The 19492-nt window shown below is 43.2% G+C and overlaps 1 protein-coding gene across 3 annotated transcripts in view; it reads left to right on the top strand.

The window, feature by feature from the left end:
* LOC132780020 (ubiquitin carboxyl-terminal hydrolase 22-A) overlaps window positions 1-19492 on the top strand; it is a 204119-nt gene that overhangs the window by 169784 nt on the left and 14843 nt on the right. For all 3 annotated transcript variants that reach the window (XM_067461689.1, XM_067461688.1, XM_067461690.1), the window contains 3 exons: window positions 338-496; window positions 7244-7370; window positions 13770-13861. In XM_067461689.1, the coding sequence (XP_067317790.1) occupies window positions 338-496; window positions 7244-7370; window positions 13770-13861 (378 nt within the window). The remainder of the gene's footprint in view (window positions 1-337; window positions 497-7243; window positions 7371-13769; window positions 13862-19492) is intronic.

Here is a 19492-nt window from a genome sequence, read left to right as displayed (position 1 = left end):
CCTTCCCTCCCTCTTTCTTCCCTTTTTACTGTATTGTCATTTAGCTTTTTAGGGCTTTTTAGTCCCTTCTGCTGTGTTTTTCAGTGTCTTTATGAGTGGAGGACATACATTGGGTTGTTTGGTGTCTTGTGCCCAAATTTGGTGTCAATTTGTCCAGTGATTTTTGAGTTCTGTTGATCCCACAAACGAACATTACATTTTTATTTATATAGATTAAAATAGCAGTCAAGATTGCTCCCGCCCCCAACTTTAGATGGGTGTCTGCACCCTCTGTCCTGCAATATTGCTTTGTAATTGAGCGGTGTATCCCCCCCCCCCCTTCTCTTTTTCTCCCTAGCGGTGTTTCCACAACGATAGATCCGTTCTGGGACATCAGTTTGGATTTGCCCGGTTCCTCCACCCCGTTTTGGCCTCTGAGTCCCGGCAGCGACGGCAGCGTGGTCAATGGGGAGAGCCACGTGACGGGAACCACCACCCTCACAGACTGCTTGCGAAGGTACAAACCGTGGCGGACGGATGAGCGGGCCTTTGGAAGGGGAATGGCTTGAACTCCCCTCCTTTTGTCTGCAGACAAGCAGTTTGCAGGCAACTCGCCAAGGAGCAGAACGGCACCTCCTCTGCATTGTAACTGCTGAATCATCTTGCAGAGGAGTTGAGTCCACTTGCAGGGAAGCAGGCCCAGGCAAACACTGAGCATGTGGTAGACATCGATGAAAGCCCGGAGGGAAACTAAGACAAGTGTCTCCACCTGATGACCGGTTTAAACATTGATTTATTTATTTCTCGTGTCAGGACAACCAGTCAATTATATTACATTTCTAACAGAACAAAGCAAACAAACAGACAAAATACAAAATTTGTGGGTTTGGTAGCTGATTAAATGTCCTTTGACCAGAATCTGGCCACTTGGAGTGCCTCTGGTGTTGCTGCAAGAAGGTCCTCCCTTGTGCATGTGGCAGGGCTCAGGTTGCATTGCAGCAGGTGATCAGTGGTTTGCTCTTCTCCACACTCGCATGTTGTGGACTCCACTTTGTGGCCCAATTTCTGAAGGTTGGCTCTGCATCTCGTGGTGCCAGAGCGCAGTCTGTTAAGCGCCTTCCAAGTCTGCCCAAGGGGGTAGTCAGCCATTGGTTGAGGTTCTGGGATTGAGCCTGCCACTTTTGGACTCTTGCTTGCTGGGGTGTTCCAGCGAGTGTCTTAGTTTGAGGACCCCTGCTGTAGATCTTAGAAAACTATGTCTAGATTTAAGTCATTGACATGCTGGCTGATACCCAAACAGGGGATGAATCATAGAATCAAAGAGTTGGAAGAGACCTCATGGGCCATCCAGTCCAACCCACTGCCAAGAAGCAGGAATATTGCATTCAAATCACCCCTGACAGATGGCCATCCAGCCTCTGTTTCAAAGCTTCCAAAGAAGGAGCCTCCACCACACTCCGGGGCAGAGAGTTCCACTGCTGAACGGCTCTCACAGTCAGGAAGTTCTTCCTAATGTTCAGATGGAATCTCCTCTCTTGTAGTTTGAAGCCATTGTTCCGCGTCCTAGTCTCCAAGGAAGCAGAAAACAAGCTTGCTCCCTCCTCCTCCCTATGACTTCCTCTCACATATTTATCCATGGCTATCATATCTCCTCTCAGCCTTCTCTTCTTCAGGCTAAACATGCCCAGTTCCCTAAGCCGCTCCTCATAGGGCTTGTTCTCCAGACCCTGGATCATTTGAGTCGCCCTCCTCTGGACACATTCCAGCTTGTCAATATCTCTCTTGAATTGTGGTGCCCAGAACTGGACACAATATTCCAGATGTGGTCTAACCAAAACAGAATAGAGCATAGGGAGCATGACTTCCCTAGATCTAGACACTATGCTCCTATTGATGCAGGCCAAAATCCCAGATGTCTCTGCCTTGGTCCTTTCACTATTGGCTGCTACTTCCCGGCGGATGTCAGGTGGTGCAATACCGGCTAAGCAGTGTAATTTCTCCATTGGTGTAGGGCGAAGGCACCCTGTGATAATGCGGCATGTCTCATTAAGAGTAGATCAATAGGTACCACTCAGGTGGGAAGGTAATGGCGCTCCATGCAGTCATGCTGGCCACATGACCTTAGAGGCGTCTATGGACAACGCCAGCTCTTTGGCTTAGAAATGGAGATATACCTGGTTATATTTCTATAACCCCCTTGGGGGTGAGAAGGGCGGGGTATAAGTGCCGGAAATAAATAAATATAATATAATATAATATAACTATTGTTATATTATAGAAACTTTGTTTTTGTGGCGGTCACAAACTATGAGGGATATCCAGAAAGTAAGGTTACAAGATTTTTTTAAAAAGATACAAAGTTTTAATACAACTCCATGGATTGTAACATAGGGATGACATTATTTTTCCCCATAATCCCCATTCAGTTTAATACGTTTTGTCGTCTGTGGGACGGAGCCCCCAGTGGCGCAGTGGGTTAAACCCCTGTGCCGGCAGGACTGAAGACCGACAGGTCGCAGGTTCGAATCCGGGGAGAGGCGGATGAGCTCCCTCCATCAGCTCCAGCTTCTCATGCGGGGACATGAGAGAAGCCTCCCACAAGGATGATAAAAACATCAAATCATCCGGGCGTCCCCTGGGCAACGTCCTTGCAGATGGCCAATTCTCTCACACCAGAAGCGACTTGCAGTTTCTCAAGTTGCTCCTGATATGACACGACATCCATGGGACGAGTTTTTGATGTCTCTCATAGAAGTTTCCCTCTGCCTTTTTCGGCCAGTTCGTCACTTTGATTTTCACCTCATTGTCGTCGGAAAAGTGTTTTCCACCCAGGTGTTCCTTCAATTTAGTGACCAGATGAGAGTCACTGGGTGGGAGATGAGATTTGTGAGAGGGGTGGCTTAAAACATCCCAACCATATCAACCCAACCAAGTCAACCACTCTTGTGTTGCATAAGTGGTGTGCGGGTGCGCATTGTCATGAAGGAGACAAACTCTCACCATCAGCATCCCATGTTTGTTTTGGATGGCTCTGTGAAGTTTCTTTGTGGTCTCACAATATTTGCAACATTGATTGTTTCACCTGTTTCCAAAAAATCAACGAGCAGAACCCCTCGGCCTTCATGCCCTTAGCATTTAGGTAGTGTATTACAGCACCAACTTCGCACTTGGTGGGAAATGGAATGAGGACATTCCTCTCTAACCTTCACCACAACGCCAGTCAATGAGCTACTGATGACTGGCACTGCTCATTTACTTCCCACTACACAACAGTGATACCAACTTCCCCCGTGAAAATTCCCTGTGAGAGATATGTGCCTTGTAACCTTACTTTCCGGATATCCCTCGTACAGTGCAAACTTTGCTCTTAGAGGAAAACGGAACGGGGCGCTCATCTCTTACCTTCAGTGCAACTCCAGTCAATGAGCTACTGACGACTGGCATTGCTCGTTCACTTCTGATGATTTGCCACTACATGGCAGTGATACCAACTTCCCCCGAGAAAATTCCCCACGAGAGCTACGTGCCTTGTAACCTTACTTTCCAGATATCCCTTGTACAGTGCAAACTTCGCTCTTAGAGGAAAACAGAATGGGGACGCTCATCTCTTATCTTCAAAGCAACTCTAGTCGATGAGCTACTGACGACTGGCACTGCTCGTTCACTTCTGATGGCTTGCCACTGCATGACATTGGTACCAACTTCCCTTGAGAAAATTCCCCACAAGAGCTACGTACCTTGTAACCTTATTTTCTGGATATCCCTCGTACAGTGCAAACTTTGCTCTTAGAGGAAAACAGAATGAGGACGCTCATCTCTTACCTTCAGCGCAACTCCAGTCGATGAGCTACTGACGACTGGCACTGCTCGTTCACTTCTGATGGTTTGCCACTGCATGGCATTGATACCAACTTCCCCCAAGAAAATTCCCCGCAAGAGCTACGTGGCTTGCAACCTTATTTTCCGGATATCCCTCGTACAGTGCAAACTTTGCTCTTAGAGGAAAACAGAATGAGGACGCTCATCTCTTACCTTCAGCGCAACTCCAGTCAATGAGCTACTGACGACTGGCACTGCTCGTTCACTTCTGATGGCTTGCCACTGCATGGCATTGATACCAACTTCCCCCAAGAAAATTCCCCGCAAGAGCTACGTGACTTGCAACCTTATTTTCCGGATATCCCTCGTACAGTGCAAACTTTGCTCTTAGAGGAAAACAGAATGAGGACGCTCATCTCTTACCTTCAGCGCAACTCCAGTCGATGAGCTACTGACGACTGGCACTGCTCGCTCATTCTGATGGCTTGCCACTGCACGGCAGTGATACCAACTTCCCCTGAGAAAATTCTCCACGAGAGCTACGTACTAACCTTACTTTCTGGATATCCCTCGTACTCAAGAACTACATGCCTCGTAACCTTACTTTCCAGATAACCTTTGTAGTTTGAATTGGTTGAGACTCATATCTGATATTCATTGAAAAACTAGAGCAAAATGTGTTGCTGCAGGATGTCCTTCCCACAAAAACAAATGTTTTTGCAGTTTAATAAACTTTTTCCATGTTTTTGTGATGGAAACCATTAGGAAATGACATTGATTACCCAGGGACGAAAGTCATGTTGTTGTAGGTTTTTCCGGGCTATATGGCCATGTTCTAGAGGCATTTTCTCCTGACGTTTTGCCTGCATCTGTGGCAAGCATCCTCAGAGGTAGTGAGGTCTGTTGGAACTAGGAAAATTGGGTTTATATATCTGTGGAATGACCAGGGTGGGACAAAGAACTCTTGTCTGCTGGAGCTAGGTGTGAATGTTTCAACTGACCACCTTAATTAGCATTTGATGGCTTGGCAGTGCCTGGGGGAATCTTTTGTTGAGAGGTGATTAGATGTCATTGTCAAAGGCTTTCATGGCCGGAATCACTGGGTTGTTGTGGGTTTTTTCGGACTATATGGCCATGTTCTAGAGGCATTCTCTCCTGACGTTTCGCCTGCATCTATGGCAAGCATCCTCAGAGGTAGTGAGGTCTGCTGGAACTAAGAAAATGGGTTTATATATCTGTGGAATGACCAGGGTGGGACAAAGGACTCTTGTCTGTTGGAGCTAGGTGTGAATGTTTCAACTGACCACCTTGATTAGCATTTGATTGCCTGGCATTGCCTGGAGCAATCTTTTGTTGAGAGGTAATTAGATGTCCTTGTTTGTTTCCTCTCTGTTGTTGTGCTGTTGTAATTTTAGAGTTTTTTCTATTGTGGACCACTCCAATAACCACCATGTCAGATTACACAGTGCCTGGAGCAATCTTTTGTTGAGAGGTAATTAGATGTCCTTGTTTGTTTCCTCTCTGTTGTTTTGCTGTTGTAACATTGGTAGCCAGATTTTGTTCATTTTCATGGTTTCCTCCTTTCTGTTGAAATTGTCCACATGCTGAAATTGTCCACATGTGGTCAGTTGAAACATTCACACCTAGCGCCAACAGACAAGAGTTCTTTGTCCCACCCTGGTCATTCCACAGATATATAACCCCATTTTCCTACTTCCAACAGACCTCACTACCTCTGAGGATGCTTGCCATAGATGCAGGCGAAACGTCAGGAGAGAATGCCTCTAGAACATGGCCATATAGCCCGGACAAACCTACAACAACCCAGTGATTCCGTCCATGAAAGCCTTTGACAATACATGTTACGTACTGTTATCATTTGGCAGTAAAATATGCACCGCAGCAGAGACACCCAAGTTGGGAACACCCAAGAGTGTCACGACCCAGAAATCTAGTTCCTAGTCTCTGTAAATATGAATGGACTGCCCTTTTTTCCTTCACACCCTTCTTCCCTCGTCATGTTTGGTGTTTCTGGTGGGAGGTATAGTACTGGGAAGGATATATAATAAGCAGACAGCCAGTGGAAAGGGTAAAACAAGGGAGATTCCCACAGTTCAACTACTACTCGTTGGCCTTTTCAGTCTTCTTACAATGGGAAGGCTTACAAGGTAGAAGGAATAATTGCAGCAGAAGTTGTGTGTCTCGAAATTCATTGGAATAGGCGTGTCCCGACTTGAATGCAACTAAGATCAGTATGTGAGCAATTTCAAACGGGTTTGATTCTGCTTTCAACGTTGGCAGCCCATTACTGCATCCAATCTAGTGCCACCCATGCGACTCATAGAATCATAGAATCAAAGAGTTGGAAGAGACCTCCTGGGCCATCCAGTCCAACCCCATTCTGCCAAGAAGCAGGAATATTGCATTCAAACCACCCCTGACAGATGGCCATCCAGCCTCTGTTTAAAAGCTTCCAAAGAAGGAGCCTCCACCACACTCCGGGGCAGAGAGTTCCACTGCTGAACGGCTCTCACAGTCAGGAAGTTCTTCCTCAGGTTCAGATGGAATCTCCTCTCTTGTTGTTTGAAGCGATTGTTCTCTTGCATCCTAGTCTCCAGGGAAGCAGAAAACAAGCTTGCTCCCTCCTCCTCCCTGTGGCTTCCTCTCACATATTTATACATGGCCCTCATCATATCTCCTCTCAGCCTTCTCTTCTTCAGGCTAAACATGCCCAGTTCCCTAAGCCGCTCCTCATAGGGCTTGTTCTCCAGACCCTTGATCATTTGAGTCGCCCTCCTCTGGACACATTCCAGCTTGTCAATATCTCTCTTGAATTGTGGTGCCCAGAATTGGACACAATATTCCAGGTGTGGTCTAACCAAAGCGGAATAGAGCATGGGGAGCATGACTTCCTTAGATCTAGACACTATGCTCCTATTGATACAGGCCAAAATCCCATTGGCTTTTTTTGCCGCCACATCACATTCCTGGCTCATGTTTAACTTGTTGTCCACGAGGACTCCAAGATCTTTTTCACACGTACTGCTCTCAAGCCAGGCATCGTCCCCCATTCTGTATCTTTGCATTTCATTTTTTCTGCCAAAGTGGAGTCTCTTGCATTTGTCCCTGTTGAACTTCATTTTGTTAGTTTTGGCCCTTCAACTCTCTAATCTGTCAAAGTCGTTTTGAATCCTGCTCCTGTCCTCTGGAGTCTTGGCTTTCCCTCCCAATTTGGTCCCGTCTGCAAACTTGATGATCATGCCTTCTCGCCCTTCACAGGGTACAAGCCAAGAAATTGGTAATACTTTTGGAACAGCGGATGTGAAGAGAAGGTGCGGAGGGGTCAAAGTTAGAAGCTTGTGTAGTTTCCTGCTAAGTGTAAAAGAGAAACTCCTTATAATTGAAATATATGACTGTGCAATCCATTCTTTTTTTTAAAATACAGGTTTACGAGGCCAGAACACCTAGGAAGCAGTGCCAAAATCAAATGTAGTGGTTGCCATAGCTACCAGGAATCCACCAAACAACTCACTATGAAGAAATTACCCATCGTGGCCTGTTTTCATCTCAAAGTAAGTTTCTCAGTCGTGATTGGAGAAAATGGACCCTTCCTTCCATAGGCTTGGGGATCATAGAATGGTTGGAAGAGGGATCACAAGGGCCAACCCCCTGCTCTACTCACCCCAATGAGAAATCTTTCTGCCAATGCTTAAGATTATACGATGTCATTTTTATTTATTTACTAGCCGTCCCCTGCCACGCATTGCTGTGGCCCACATGGGGGTTCTATGTGGGAGGTTTGGCCCAATTCTATCATTGGTGGGGTTCAGAATGCTCTGTGATTGTAGGTGAGCTATAAATCCCAGCAACTACAACTCCCAAATGTCAATATTCTTTTTTCCCCAAACTCCACCAGTGTTCAGATTTGGGCATATTGAGTATTTGTGCCAAGTTTGGTCCAGATCCATCCTTGTTTGAGTCCACAGGGATCTCTGGATGTTGGTGAACTACAACTCCAAAACCAAAGGACAGTCCGCTCCAAACCCTTCCAGTCTTTTCCGTTGGTCATGGGAGAACTGTGTGCCAAGTTTGGTTCAATTCCATTGTTGGTGGGGTTCAGAATGATTGTAGGTGAACTACAAATCCCAGCAACTACAACTCCCAAATCAGTGAAGGACATACATTGGGTTGTATTTGGACACAAGACACCTAACAACCCAATGTATGTCCTTCGCTAAAAAAAATTTGATTTTGTCATTTGGGAGTTGTAGTTGCGGGATTTATAGTTCAGCTACAATCAAAGGGCATTCTGAACCCCACCAACGATGGAATTGAACCAAACTTGGCACGCAGTTCTCCCATGACCAACAAAAAATACTGGAAAGGTTTGGTGGGCAGTGTCCTTTGGTTTTGGAGTTGTAGTTCACCTACATCCAGAGATCACTGTGGACTCAAACAAGGATGGATCTGGACCAAACTCTACACGAATACTCAATATGCCCAAATGTGAACACTGGTGGAGTTTGGGGAAAATACAATCTTGACATTTGAGAGTTGTAGTTGCTGGGATTTATAGTTGACCTACAATTACAGAGCATTCTGAACTCCACCAACAATGGAATTGAACCAAACTTGGCACACCGAACTCCCATGACCAACGGAAAACACTAGAAGAGTTTGGTGGGCATTGACCTTGAGTTTGGGAGTTGTAGTTCACCTACATCCAGAGAGCACTGTGCACTCAAACAATGATGGATCTGGACCAAACTCTACACGAGTACTCAATATGCCCAAAAGTGAACACTGCTGGAGTTTGGGGAAAATACAATCTTGACATTTGAGAGTTGTAATTGCTAGGATTTATAGTTTGCCTACAATCACAGAGCATCCTGAACCCCAGCAACGATAGAATTGGGCCAAACCTCCCACACAGAACCCCCATGTGGGCTACAGCAACGCGTGGCAGGGGATGGCTAGTGTATATATTTATATATATATATTCATACATAGACATACACACCTTTTGTACATGAATAGATGTAACAGATGTCCAAGAAACATGGTTTTCCACGCAGAAGCCTCCTTTCTGTGCCGATCGGCAAAGGGGAGCCTCTCACCGTGAATCATCTTGTCATCCTGTCTGTTCAGAATTAAGATTTTAATATTTCATGCCTCAAAACAGCATTCAGATGCTGCTGAACTAATATTGCTAAATTCCAGCAGCTGTTGTAATGATAAAACTGTAAGTTATTTATGCCTTAACTAATATCAAATTCATTATGAAGGCATGTGTCCCGACAATATGAATAATTCAGCAAAAAAAGAAGAAGAAAAAGAAATGCAAAGGAATATCTCGTCTTTGTGATTCTCTTCTTCTTTTGAATGACAAAAAAAGTCTGATCTGTTGCTTGGGGATTGTGGTGGTAATTAACAGAGAATGTAAATAGGACAGGAGTCCTGAGAAATGCAGAAGGGTGTTACCTTTTAAAACAGTGTTTCTCCACCTTCCTAATGCTGCAACCCCTGAACACGGTTCCTCGTGTTGTGGTGACCCCCAACAACAACATTATTTTCATTGCGACGAAAATATTTTGCTACTGTTATGAATCGTAATGTCTGATACGCAGGATGTATTTTCATTCACTGGACCAAATATGGCACAAATACTGGATGCGCCCAAGTTTGAATAATGGTGGGGTTGGGGAGGGGAGATTGATTTTGTCATTTGAGAGTTGTATTTGCTGGGATTTATAGTTCACCTACAATCAAAGAGCATTCTGAACTCCACCAATGATGGAATTGAACCAAAATTGGCACACAGTTCTCCCAGACCAACAGTATTTGGAAGGGTCTGGTGGGCATTGACCTTGAGTTGTAGTTCGCCTACATACATTTATTCGCATTGCTGTATTGTTGGGCTTGGCCTCAAGTAAGCCACCCCGAGTCCCCTTGGAGAGATGGTGGTGGGTTATAAATAAAGTATTACTATTATTATTATTATTATTATTATTATTATTATTATTATTATTAGTTGCAACACAACAAGATGAGTCCACAGCAGACACTCTGCTGGCTGTTGAATTGGATCACACGTCAGACACTTCCGAAGTGTCTAGGACTGTTGTTGTTGTTGTTGTTGTTGTTATTATTTATTATTAACACAACAAAATGAGTCCACAGCAGACACTCTGCTGGCTGTTGAATTGGATCACACATTGGACACTTCCCAAGCGTCTAGGACTGTTATTATTATTATTATTATTATTATTATTATTATTATTATTATTATTTGAAGCACAACAAGATGAGTCCACGGCAGACACTCTGCTGGCTGTTGAATTGGATCACACGTCGGATACTTCTCAAGCGTCTAGGACTGATATTATTATTATTATTATTATTATTATTATTTGAAACACAACAAGATGAGTCCACAGCAGACACTCTGCTGGCTGTTGAATTGGATCACACGTCGGATACTTCTCAAGCGTCTAGGACTGATATTATTATTATTATTATTATTATTATTATTATTATTATTTGAAACACAACAAGATGAGTCCACAGCAGACACTCTGCTGGCTGTTGAATTGGATCACACATTGGACACTTCCCAAGCGTCTAGGACTGTTATTATTATTATTATTATTATTATTATTATTATTATTATTTGAAACACAACAAGATGAGTCCACAGCAGACACTCTGCTGGCTGTTGAATTGGATCACACGTCGGATACTTCTCAAGCGTCTAGGACTGATATTATTATTATTATTATTATTATTATTATTATTTGAAACACAACAAGATGAGTCCACAGCAGACACTCTGTTGGCTGTTGAGTTGGATCACACGTCAGACACTTCCCAAGCATCTAGGACTGTTATTACTATTATTATTATTATTATTAGTAGTAGTAGTAGTATTAGAAACACAACAAGATGAGTCCACAGCTGACACTCTGCTGGCTGTTGAATTGGATCACACATCGGGTTCTTCCCAAGCATCTAGGACTGTTGTTGTTGTTGTTGTTGTTGTTATTATTATTTGAAACACAACAAGATGAGTCTACAGCAGACACTCTGCTGGCTGTTGGATCACACGTCAGATACTTCCCAAGCGTCTAGGACTATTGTTATTATTATTATTATTATTATTATTATTATTATTATTATTTGAAACACAACAAGATGAGTCCACAGCAGACACTCTGCTGGCTGTTGAATTGGATCACACGTCGGATACTTCTCAAGCGTCTAGGACTGATATTATTATTATTATTATTATTATTATTATTATTATTATTTGAAACACAACAAGATGAGTCCACAGCAGACACTCTGTTGGCTGTTGAGTTGGATCACACGTCAGACACTTCCCAAGCATCTAGGACTGTTATTACTATTATTATTATTATTATTAGTAGTAGTAGTAGTATTAGAAACACAACAAGATGAGTCCACAGCTGACACTCTGCTGGCTGTTGAATTGGATCACACATCGGGTTCTTCCCAAGCATCTAGGACTGTTGTTGTTGTTGTTGTTGTTGTTATTATTATTTGAAACACAACAAGATGAGTCTACAGCAGACACTCTGCTGGCTGTTGGATCACACGTCAGATACTTCCCAAGCGTCTAGGACTATTGTTATTATTATTATTATTATTATTATTATTATTATTATTATTATTTGAAACACAACAAGATGAGTCCACAGCAGACACTCTGCTGGCTGTTGAATTGGATCACACATCGGACACTTCCCAAGCGTCTAGAATTGTTGTTGTTGTTGTTATTATTATTATTATTATTATTATCACAACAAAATGAGTCCACAGCAGACACTCTGCTGGCTGTTGAATTGGATCACACGTCAGACACTTCCCAAGCGTCTAGGACTGTTGTTGTTGTTATTATTATTATTATTATTATTATTATTATTATTATTATTTATTAACACAACAAAATGAGTCCACAGCAGACACTCTGCTGGCTGTTGAATTGGATCACACGTCAGACACTTCCCAAGCGTCTAGGACTGTTGTTGTTGTTATTATTATTATTATTATTATTTAGTATTAACACAACAAAATGAGTCCACAGCAGACACTCTGCTGGCTGTTGAATTGGATCACACATCGGACACTTCCCAAGCGTCTAGAATTGTTGTTGTTGTTGTTATTATTATTATTATTATTATTATTATTATCACAACAAAATGAGTCCACAGCAGACACTCTGCTGGCTGTTGAATTGGATCACACGTCAGACACTTCCCAAGCGTCTAGGACTGTTGTTGTTGTTATTATTATTATTATTATTTATTATTAACACAACAAAATGAGTCCACAGCAGACACTCTGCTGGCTGTTGAATTGGATCACACGTCAGACACTTCCCAAGCGTCTAGAATTGTTGTTGTTGTTGTTGTTGTTGTTATTATTATTATTATTATTATTATTATTAGAAACACAACAAGATGAGTCCACAGCAGACACTCTGTTGGCTGTTGAATTGGATCACACATCGGACACTTCCCAAGCGTCTAGAATTGTTGTTGTTGTTGCTGTTGTTATTATTATTATTATTATTATTATTATTATTAGAAACACAACAAGATGAGTCCACAGCAGACACTCTGTTGGCTGTTGAATTGGATCACACGTCAGACACTTCCCAAGCATCTAGGACTGTTATTACTATTATTATTATTATTATTAGTAGTAGTAGTAGTAGTAGAAACACAACAAGATGAGTCCACAGCTGACACTCTGCTGGCTGTTGAATTGGATCACACATCGGGTTCTTCCCAAGCATCTAGGACTGTTGTTGTTGTTGTTGTTATTATTATTTGAAACACAACAAGATGAGTCTACAGCAGACACTCTGCTGGCTGTTGGATCACACGTCAGATACTTCCCAAGCGTCTAGGACTGTTGTTATTATTATTATTATTATTATTATTATTATTATTATTATTATTATTATTATTATTTGAAACACAACAAGATGAGTCCACAGCAGACACTCTGCTGGCTGTTGAATTGGATCACACATCGGACACTTCCCAAGCGTCTAGAATTGTTGTTGTTGTTATTATTATTATTATTATTATTATTATTATTATTATTATCACAACAAAATGAGTCCACAGCAGACACTCTGTTGGCTGTTGAATTGGATCACATGTCAGACACTTCCCAAGCATCTAGGACTGTTATTATTATTATTATTATTATTAGTAGTAGTAGTAGTAGTAGTAGTAGTATTAGAAACACAACAAGATGAGTCCACAGCTGACACTCTGCTGACTGTTGAATTGGATCACACATCGGGTACTTCCCAAGCATCTAGGACTGTTGTTGTTGTTGTTGTTGTTATTTGAAACACAACAAGATGAGTCTACAGCAGACACTCTGCTGGCTGTTGAATTGGATCACACGTCGAATACTTCCCAAGCGTCTAGGACTGTTGGTGTTGTTGTTGTTGTTGTTATTTGAAACACAACAAGATGAGTCTACAGCAGACACTCTGCTGGCTGTCGGATCACATGTCGGACCCTTCCCAAGTGTCTAGGACTGTGATGTATCGGCAAATAATGCGTGCAGATTATTATTATTATTATTATTATTATTATTATTAACTTTATTTGTACCCCGCTAGCATCCCAGTAAAGTGGCCTTCTGCAGCTGGCAGATGGTCATTTTGTCAGGGCCGATTGTGTTTAAGTGCAGGCCAAGGTCTTGAGGCACTGCACCCAGTGTGCCCATCACCACTGGGACCCCCTTGACTGGCTTATGCCAGAGTCTTTGCAGTGCGATCTTTAAATCCTCATATCGTGTCAGCTTTTCCAGTTGTTTCTCTGCAATCCTGCTGTCACCTGGGATTGCAACATCGACAATCCATTATTATTATTACTATTATTATTATTATTTTGCCTAAAAAAACCCTCTTTGCTCTCTTCTTCTAGCGGTTTGAACACTCAGCCAAACTGAGGCGAAAGATTACTACATATGTCTCCTTTCCATTGGAGTTGGACATGACACCATTTATGGCTTCCAGGTATGTGGAAAGAGTTGTTCTTGTGGGAAGCGATTCCCTTTAGGATACGGATCCATTTGGGAGCCAGTTACATTAAGTTAACAGCAAAAAAAGAAGTCAGCACACTTTGCTTTCTGGACGGAAGCAAGTTATGATATCATTTAGTATCAGGGTTTTGTTTGGTTGGTAAATGATTAAATTTAAACTGATTCCAAAACTGTATACAAATACAGTAAATAAAATAAACTTGATTAAGTGAAAGCACTCTTGGGCTGAAAACAAACAAGTTCAGTTCCACACTCTCTTTAAGGTGTAATGTTTGTTCAAATAGTTTTAAAATAGTTTTAAAATATAGTTTAATAGTTAGTTTAATTATTATTATTATTTTACTGACACAAAAGCACCGTATGTCACAGCAAACGAGATCTCTATGCTGGATTTCGTATCACAAAATCACAATTCGAACATTTCCCAAGTGTCTAGGACTGTGTGATGTATTATTATTATTTTTATTATTATTATTATTGACACAAAAGCTCCGTATGTCACAGCAAATGAGATCTCTATGCTGGATTTCGTATCACAAAATCACAATTCGAACATTTCCCAAGTGTCTAGGACTGTGTGATGTATTATTATTATTATTATTATTATTATTATTATTATTATTGACACAAAAGCACAGTATGTCACAGCAAATGAGATCTCTCTGCTGGATTTCGTATCACAAAATCACAAGTCGAACACTTCCCAAGCGTCTAGGACTGTGTGATGTATTTTCGAATGATGCGCACAGATCCTTTTGCAGTTGACCGATCGTGATTTTGTCGATGTGTCGATTTTGTCGATTTAATTAACTATGTCTAGTTTAGTAGTTAATAGTTTAAATTTGCACCTGGTTAATATTTGGCTTAACGAATCCTCCTGTGTGTTTCCTTTGCTTTGATGTCATTTGCTAAAAAGAGTAATCTGAAGGAAATGTTTCTTTTCGTCTTCCAAAATTCACCGGTTGTTATAAGAAACCGAAAAAAGTTAAGTCTAGTGAACAGAGTTGGAAATGTATAAGATGTAAATGTATGTAAATAAGGGGAGGAAAACAAAGGGACAAAGACTTATGGTGAGAGAGAAAAAAGAAGAAGCAAAGGGGAGGAAAACAATGGGATAAAAACGTATAGTGAGAGAGAAAAAGAAGAAGCAAAGGTAATATAATCCCCTGAGAGTAAACTTGGAACTGAACTGTGTCTTCTGGAATATCAAAGGTCTGGACACTCTTCAGAAACGAAGAAGAATCTTCCATCACTTGGGTAAGGATAAACGTGACGTATTTTGTTGGCAGGAGACTCACATTAAAAAAAAGAGAGATAAGATTGTTACCTAGAATCCTAGAGTTGGAAGAGACCAGGAGGGCCATCCAGTCCAACCCCATTCTGCCAAGAAGCAGGAAAATCATATTCAAAGCCCTCCCGATAGATGGCCACCCAGCTTCTGCTTCAAAGCCTCCAAAGAAGGGGCCTCCACCACACTTTGGGGCAGAGGGTTCCACTGCTGAACAGCTCTCACAATCTTCCTAATGTTTATTTATTTACAGTATTTATATACTGCTTCTCTTACCCCTGGGGGGACTCAAAGGGGTCATGTTCAGGTGGCATCTCCTTTCTTTGCTCAAGGGCACCTGAGAGAGAGAGTTCCACTGCTGAACAGCTCCCTCTCCCAGTTAGAAAGCTCTTCCAAATGTTCAGGTGGAATCTCCTTCCTTTCCATGCCCAGTTCTTTAAGCCGCTCCTCATAGGGCTTGTTCTCCAGACCCTTGATCATTTGAGTCACCCTCCTCTGGACACATTCCAGCTTAGAGTCAACATCTCCCTTCAATCGTGGTGCCCAGAATTGATTCTTTTTAGGAAGTCTGCTCTCTCCTCCCTAGGACTTCCTCTCACATATTTATACATGGCCCTCATCATGTCTCCTCTCAGCCTTCTCTTCTTCAGGCTAAACATGCCCAGCTCTTTCAGCCGCTCCTCATAGGGCTTGTTCTCCAGACCCTTGATAATTTGAGTCGCCCTCCTCTGGACACATTCCAGCTTAGAGTCAACATCTCCCTTCAATTGTGGTGCCCAGAATTGGACACAATGTGATTCCAGGTGTGGTCTGACCAATCATAGAATCATAGAATCAAAGAGTTGGAAGAGACCTCCTGGGCCATCCAGTCCAACCCCATTCTGCCAAGAAGCAGGAATATTGCATTCAAATCACCCCTGACAGATGGCCATCCAGCCTCTGTTTCAAAGCTTTCAAAGAAGGAGCCTCCACCACACTCCGGGGCAGAGAGTTCCACTGCTGAACGGCTCTCACAGCCAGGAAGTTCTTCCTCATGTTCAGATGGAATCTCCTCTCTTGTAGTTTGAAGCCATTGTTTCGTGTCCTAGTCTCCAGGGAAGCAGAAAACAAGCTTGCTCCCTCCTCCTCCCTGTGGTTTCCAATCACATATTTATACATGGCTATCATATCTTCTCTCAGCCTTCTCTTCTCCAGGCTAAACATGCCCAGCTCCTTAAGCCGCTCCTCATAGGGCTTGTTCTCCAGATGCTTGATAATTTGAGTTGCCCTCCTCTGGACACATTCCAGCTTAGAGTCAACATCTCCCTTCGCTTGTGGTGCCCAGAATTGGACACAGTGTGATTCCAGGTGTGGCCTGGCCAAGGCAGAATAGAGCATGGGGAGCATGACTTCCCTGGATCTAAGCACTAGATTCCCCTCACATATTTATACATGGCCCTCATCATGCCTCCTCTCAGCCTTCTCTTCTTCAGCCTAAACATGCCCAGCTCTTTAAGCCACTCCTCATAGGGCTTGTTCTCCAGACCCTTGATCCTTTGAGTCATCCTCCTTTGGACACATTCCAGCTTAGAGTCAACATCTCCCTTCAATTGTGGTGGTCAGAATTGGACACAGGGTGATTCCAGGTGTGGTCTGGCCAAGGCAGAATAGAATAGAGCAGTGGTTCTCAACCTTCCTAACGCCGCGACCCCTGAATACAGTTCCTCATGTTGTGGTGACCCCCAACCCTAAAATTATTGTCGTTGCTACTTCATAACTGGAATTTTGCTACTGTTATGAATCATCATGTAAATATCTGATAGGCAGGCTGTATTTTTATTCTCTGGACCTTGGGAGTTGTAGTTGCTGGAATTTATAGTTCACCTACAATCAAAGTGCATTCTGAACTCCACTAGAGATGGAATTGACCCAAACTTGGCACACAGAACACCCATGACCAACACAAAATAATGAAAGGGTTAGGTGAGCATTGGCCTTGAGTTTGGGAGTTGTAGTTCATCTGTCTCCAGAAAGCACTGTGGACTCAAACAATGGTAGATCTGGACTAAACTTGGCACGAATACTCAATATGCTCAAATGTGAACACTGGTGGAGTTTGGGGGAAATAGACCTTGACATTTAGGAGTTGTAGTTGCTGGGATTTATAGTTCACTTACAATCAGAGAGCATTCTGAACCCCACCAATGATAGAATTGGGCCAGACATCCCACACAGAACTCCTATGACCAGCACAAAATACTGTGTATCCTGATGGTCTTTGGCGACCCCTCCGACACTCCCTCGCGACCCCCACAGGGGTCCCGACCCCCAGGTTGAGAAACACTGGAATAGAGGGGTAGCATGACTTCCCTGGATCTAGGCACTAGGTTCCTCTTGATGCAGGACAAAATCCCATTGGCTTTTTTAGCCACTGCATGACATTCCTGGCTCCTGTTCCCCTTCCTCCCCACGAGGATATGCCAAGATCTTTTCCACACGTCCTGCTCTCGAGCCAGGCATCGTCCCCAATTTTGTCTTTCTGCATTTCCCCTTTTTCCACCTAAATGGAGTCTCTTGCATTTGTCCCTGTTGAACTTCATTGTGTTTAGTTTTGGCCCATCATCTCTCTCATCTGTGAAGGTGGTTTTGAATTCTGCTCCTGTCTTTTGGAGTCTTGGCTCTCCCTCCCCATTTGGTCCCTCCTGCCAACTTGATGATCCTGCCTTCTAACCCTTCATCTAAGTCATGAATGAAGATCCTGAACAGGACCGGGCCCAGGATGGGAACCCTGCTGATGGCAATCCACTCCTCACTTCTTTCCAGGAAGACGAGGAGGAAACAATGAGGAGAACCACCCTCTGGGTTCTCACCACTTATCCTAAAATGGGAAAGGCATACATTGCAGTCACAAAAGGAAAAGGAAATGGGTGACTTTTTACATTAACATCAACATATACTCAGAAAAAATGTCATCCACATACTGAAGGTCATCCACATACTGAAGGATGTTGTCTACGTACTGAAGGAATTGTGGGAGTTGACGTCCAAAATACCTGGTGGGCCCAACTTGGCCCATGCCTGTGCTATGAGTATGTCGTCCACATACTGAAGGATGTTGTCCACGTACTGAAGGAATTGTGGGAGTTGAAGTCCAAAATACCTGGCCGGCCCAAGTTGGCCCATACCTGTGCCATGAGTATGTTGTCCACATACTGAAGGAATTGTGGGAGTTGAAGTCCAAAACACCTGGTGGGCCCAAGTTGGCCAATACCTGTGCTATAAGTATGTCATCCACATCCTGAAGGATGTGATCCATGTTCTGAAGGAACTGAGGTAGTCAATGTCCAAAATATCTGGAGAACCCAACTTGGCCCATGCCTGTGCTATGGGTATGTCATCCACATACTGAAGGATGTTGTCCACATACTGAAGGAATTGTGGGAGTTGACGTCCAAAATACCTGGTGGGCCCAAGTTGGCCCATACCTGTGTCATGAGTATGTCCTCCACAATCTCAAGGATGTCATCCACATACTGAAGGAATTGTGGGAGTTGAAGTCCAAAATATCTGGGGGGCCAAGTTGACTCATACCTGTGCCATGAGTATGTCATTCACATACTGAAGGATGTTGTCCACATACTGAAGGAATTGTGGAAGTTGAAGTCCAAAACACCTGGTGGGCCCAAGTTGGCCCATACCTGTGCCATGAGTATGTCATCCACATACTGAAGAAACTGTGGGAGTTGAAGTCCAAAATATCTGGAGAACCCAACTTGACCCATGCCGTGCTGTTAGTATGTCATCCACATACTGAAGGATGTTGTCCACATACTGAAGGAATTGTGGAAGTTGAAGTCCAAAACACCTGGTGGGGCCAAGTTGGCCCATACCTGTGCCATGAGTATGTCGTCCACATACTGAATTGTGGGAGTTGAACTCCAAAACACTTGCGAGCCCAAGTTGGCCCATACCTGTGCCATGAGTATGTCATCCACATACTGAAAGATGTTGTCCACATACTGAAGGAACTGTAGGAGTTGACGTCCAAAATATCTGGAGAACCCAACTTGACCCATGCCGTGCTATTAGTATGTCATCCACATACTGAAGGATGTTGTCCACATACTGAAGGAATTGTGGAAGTTGAAGTCCAAAACACCTGGTGGGCCCAAGTTGGCCCATACCTGTGCTATAAGTATGTCATCCCCATCCTGAAGGATGTGAATCCATGTTCTGAAGGAACTGAGGGAGTCAATGTCCAAAATATCTGGAGAACCCAACTTGGCCCATGCCTGTGCTATGGGTATGTCATCCACATACTGAAGGATGTTGTCCACA

Source organism: Anolis sagrei, chromosome Y (genome assembly GCF_037176765.1).
Source record: "Anolis sagrei isolate rAnoSag1 chromosome Y, rAnoSag1.mat, whole genome shotgun sequence".
Classification (NCBI taxonomy): domain Eukaryota; kingdom Metazoa; phylum Chordata; class Lepidosauria; order Squamata; family Dactyloidae; genus Anolis; species Anolis sagrei.
Note: the sequence above shows the minus strand (reverse complement) of the source record. Positions and strands in the feature narration are given on the sequence as shown.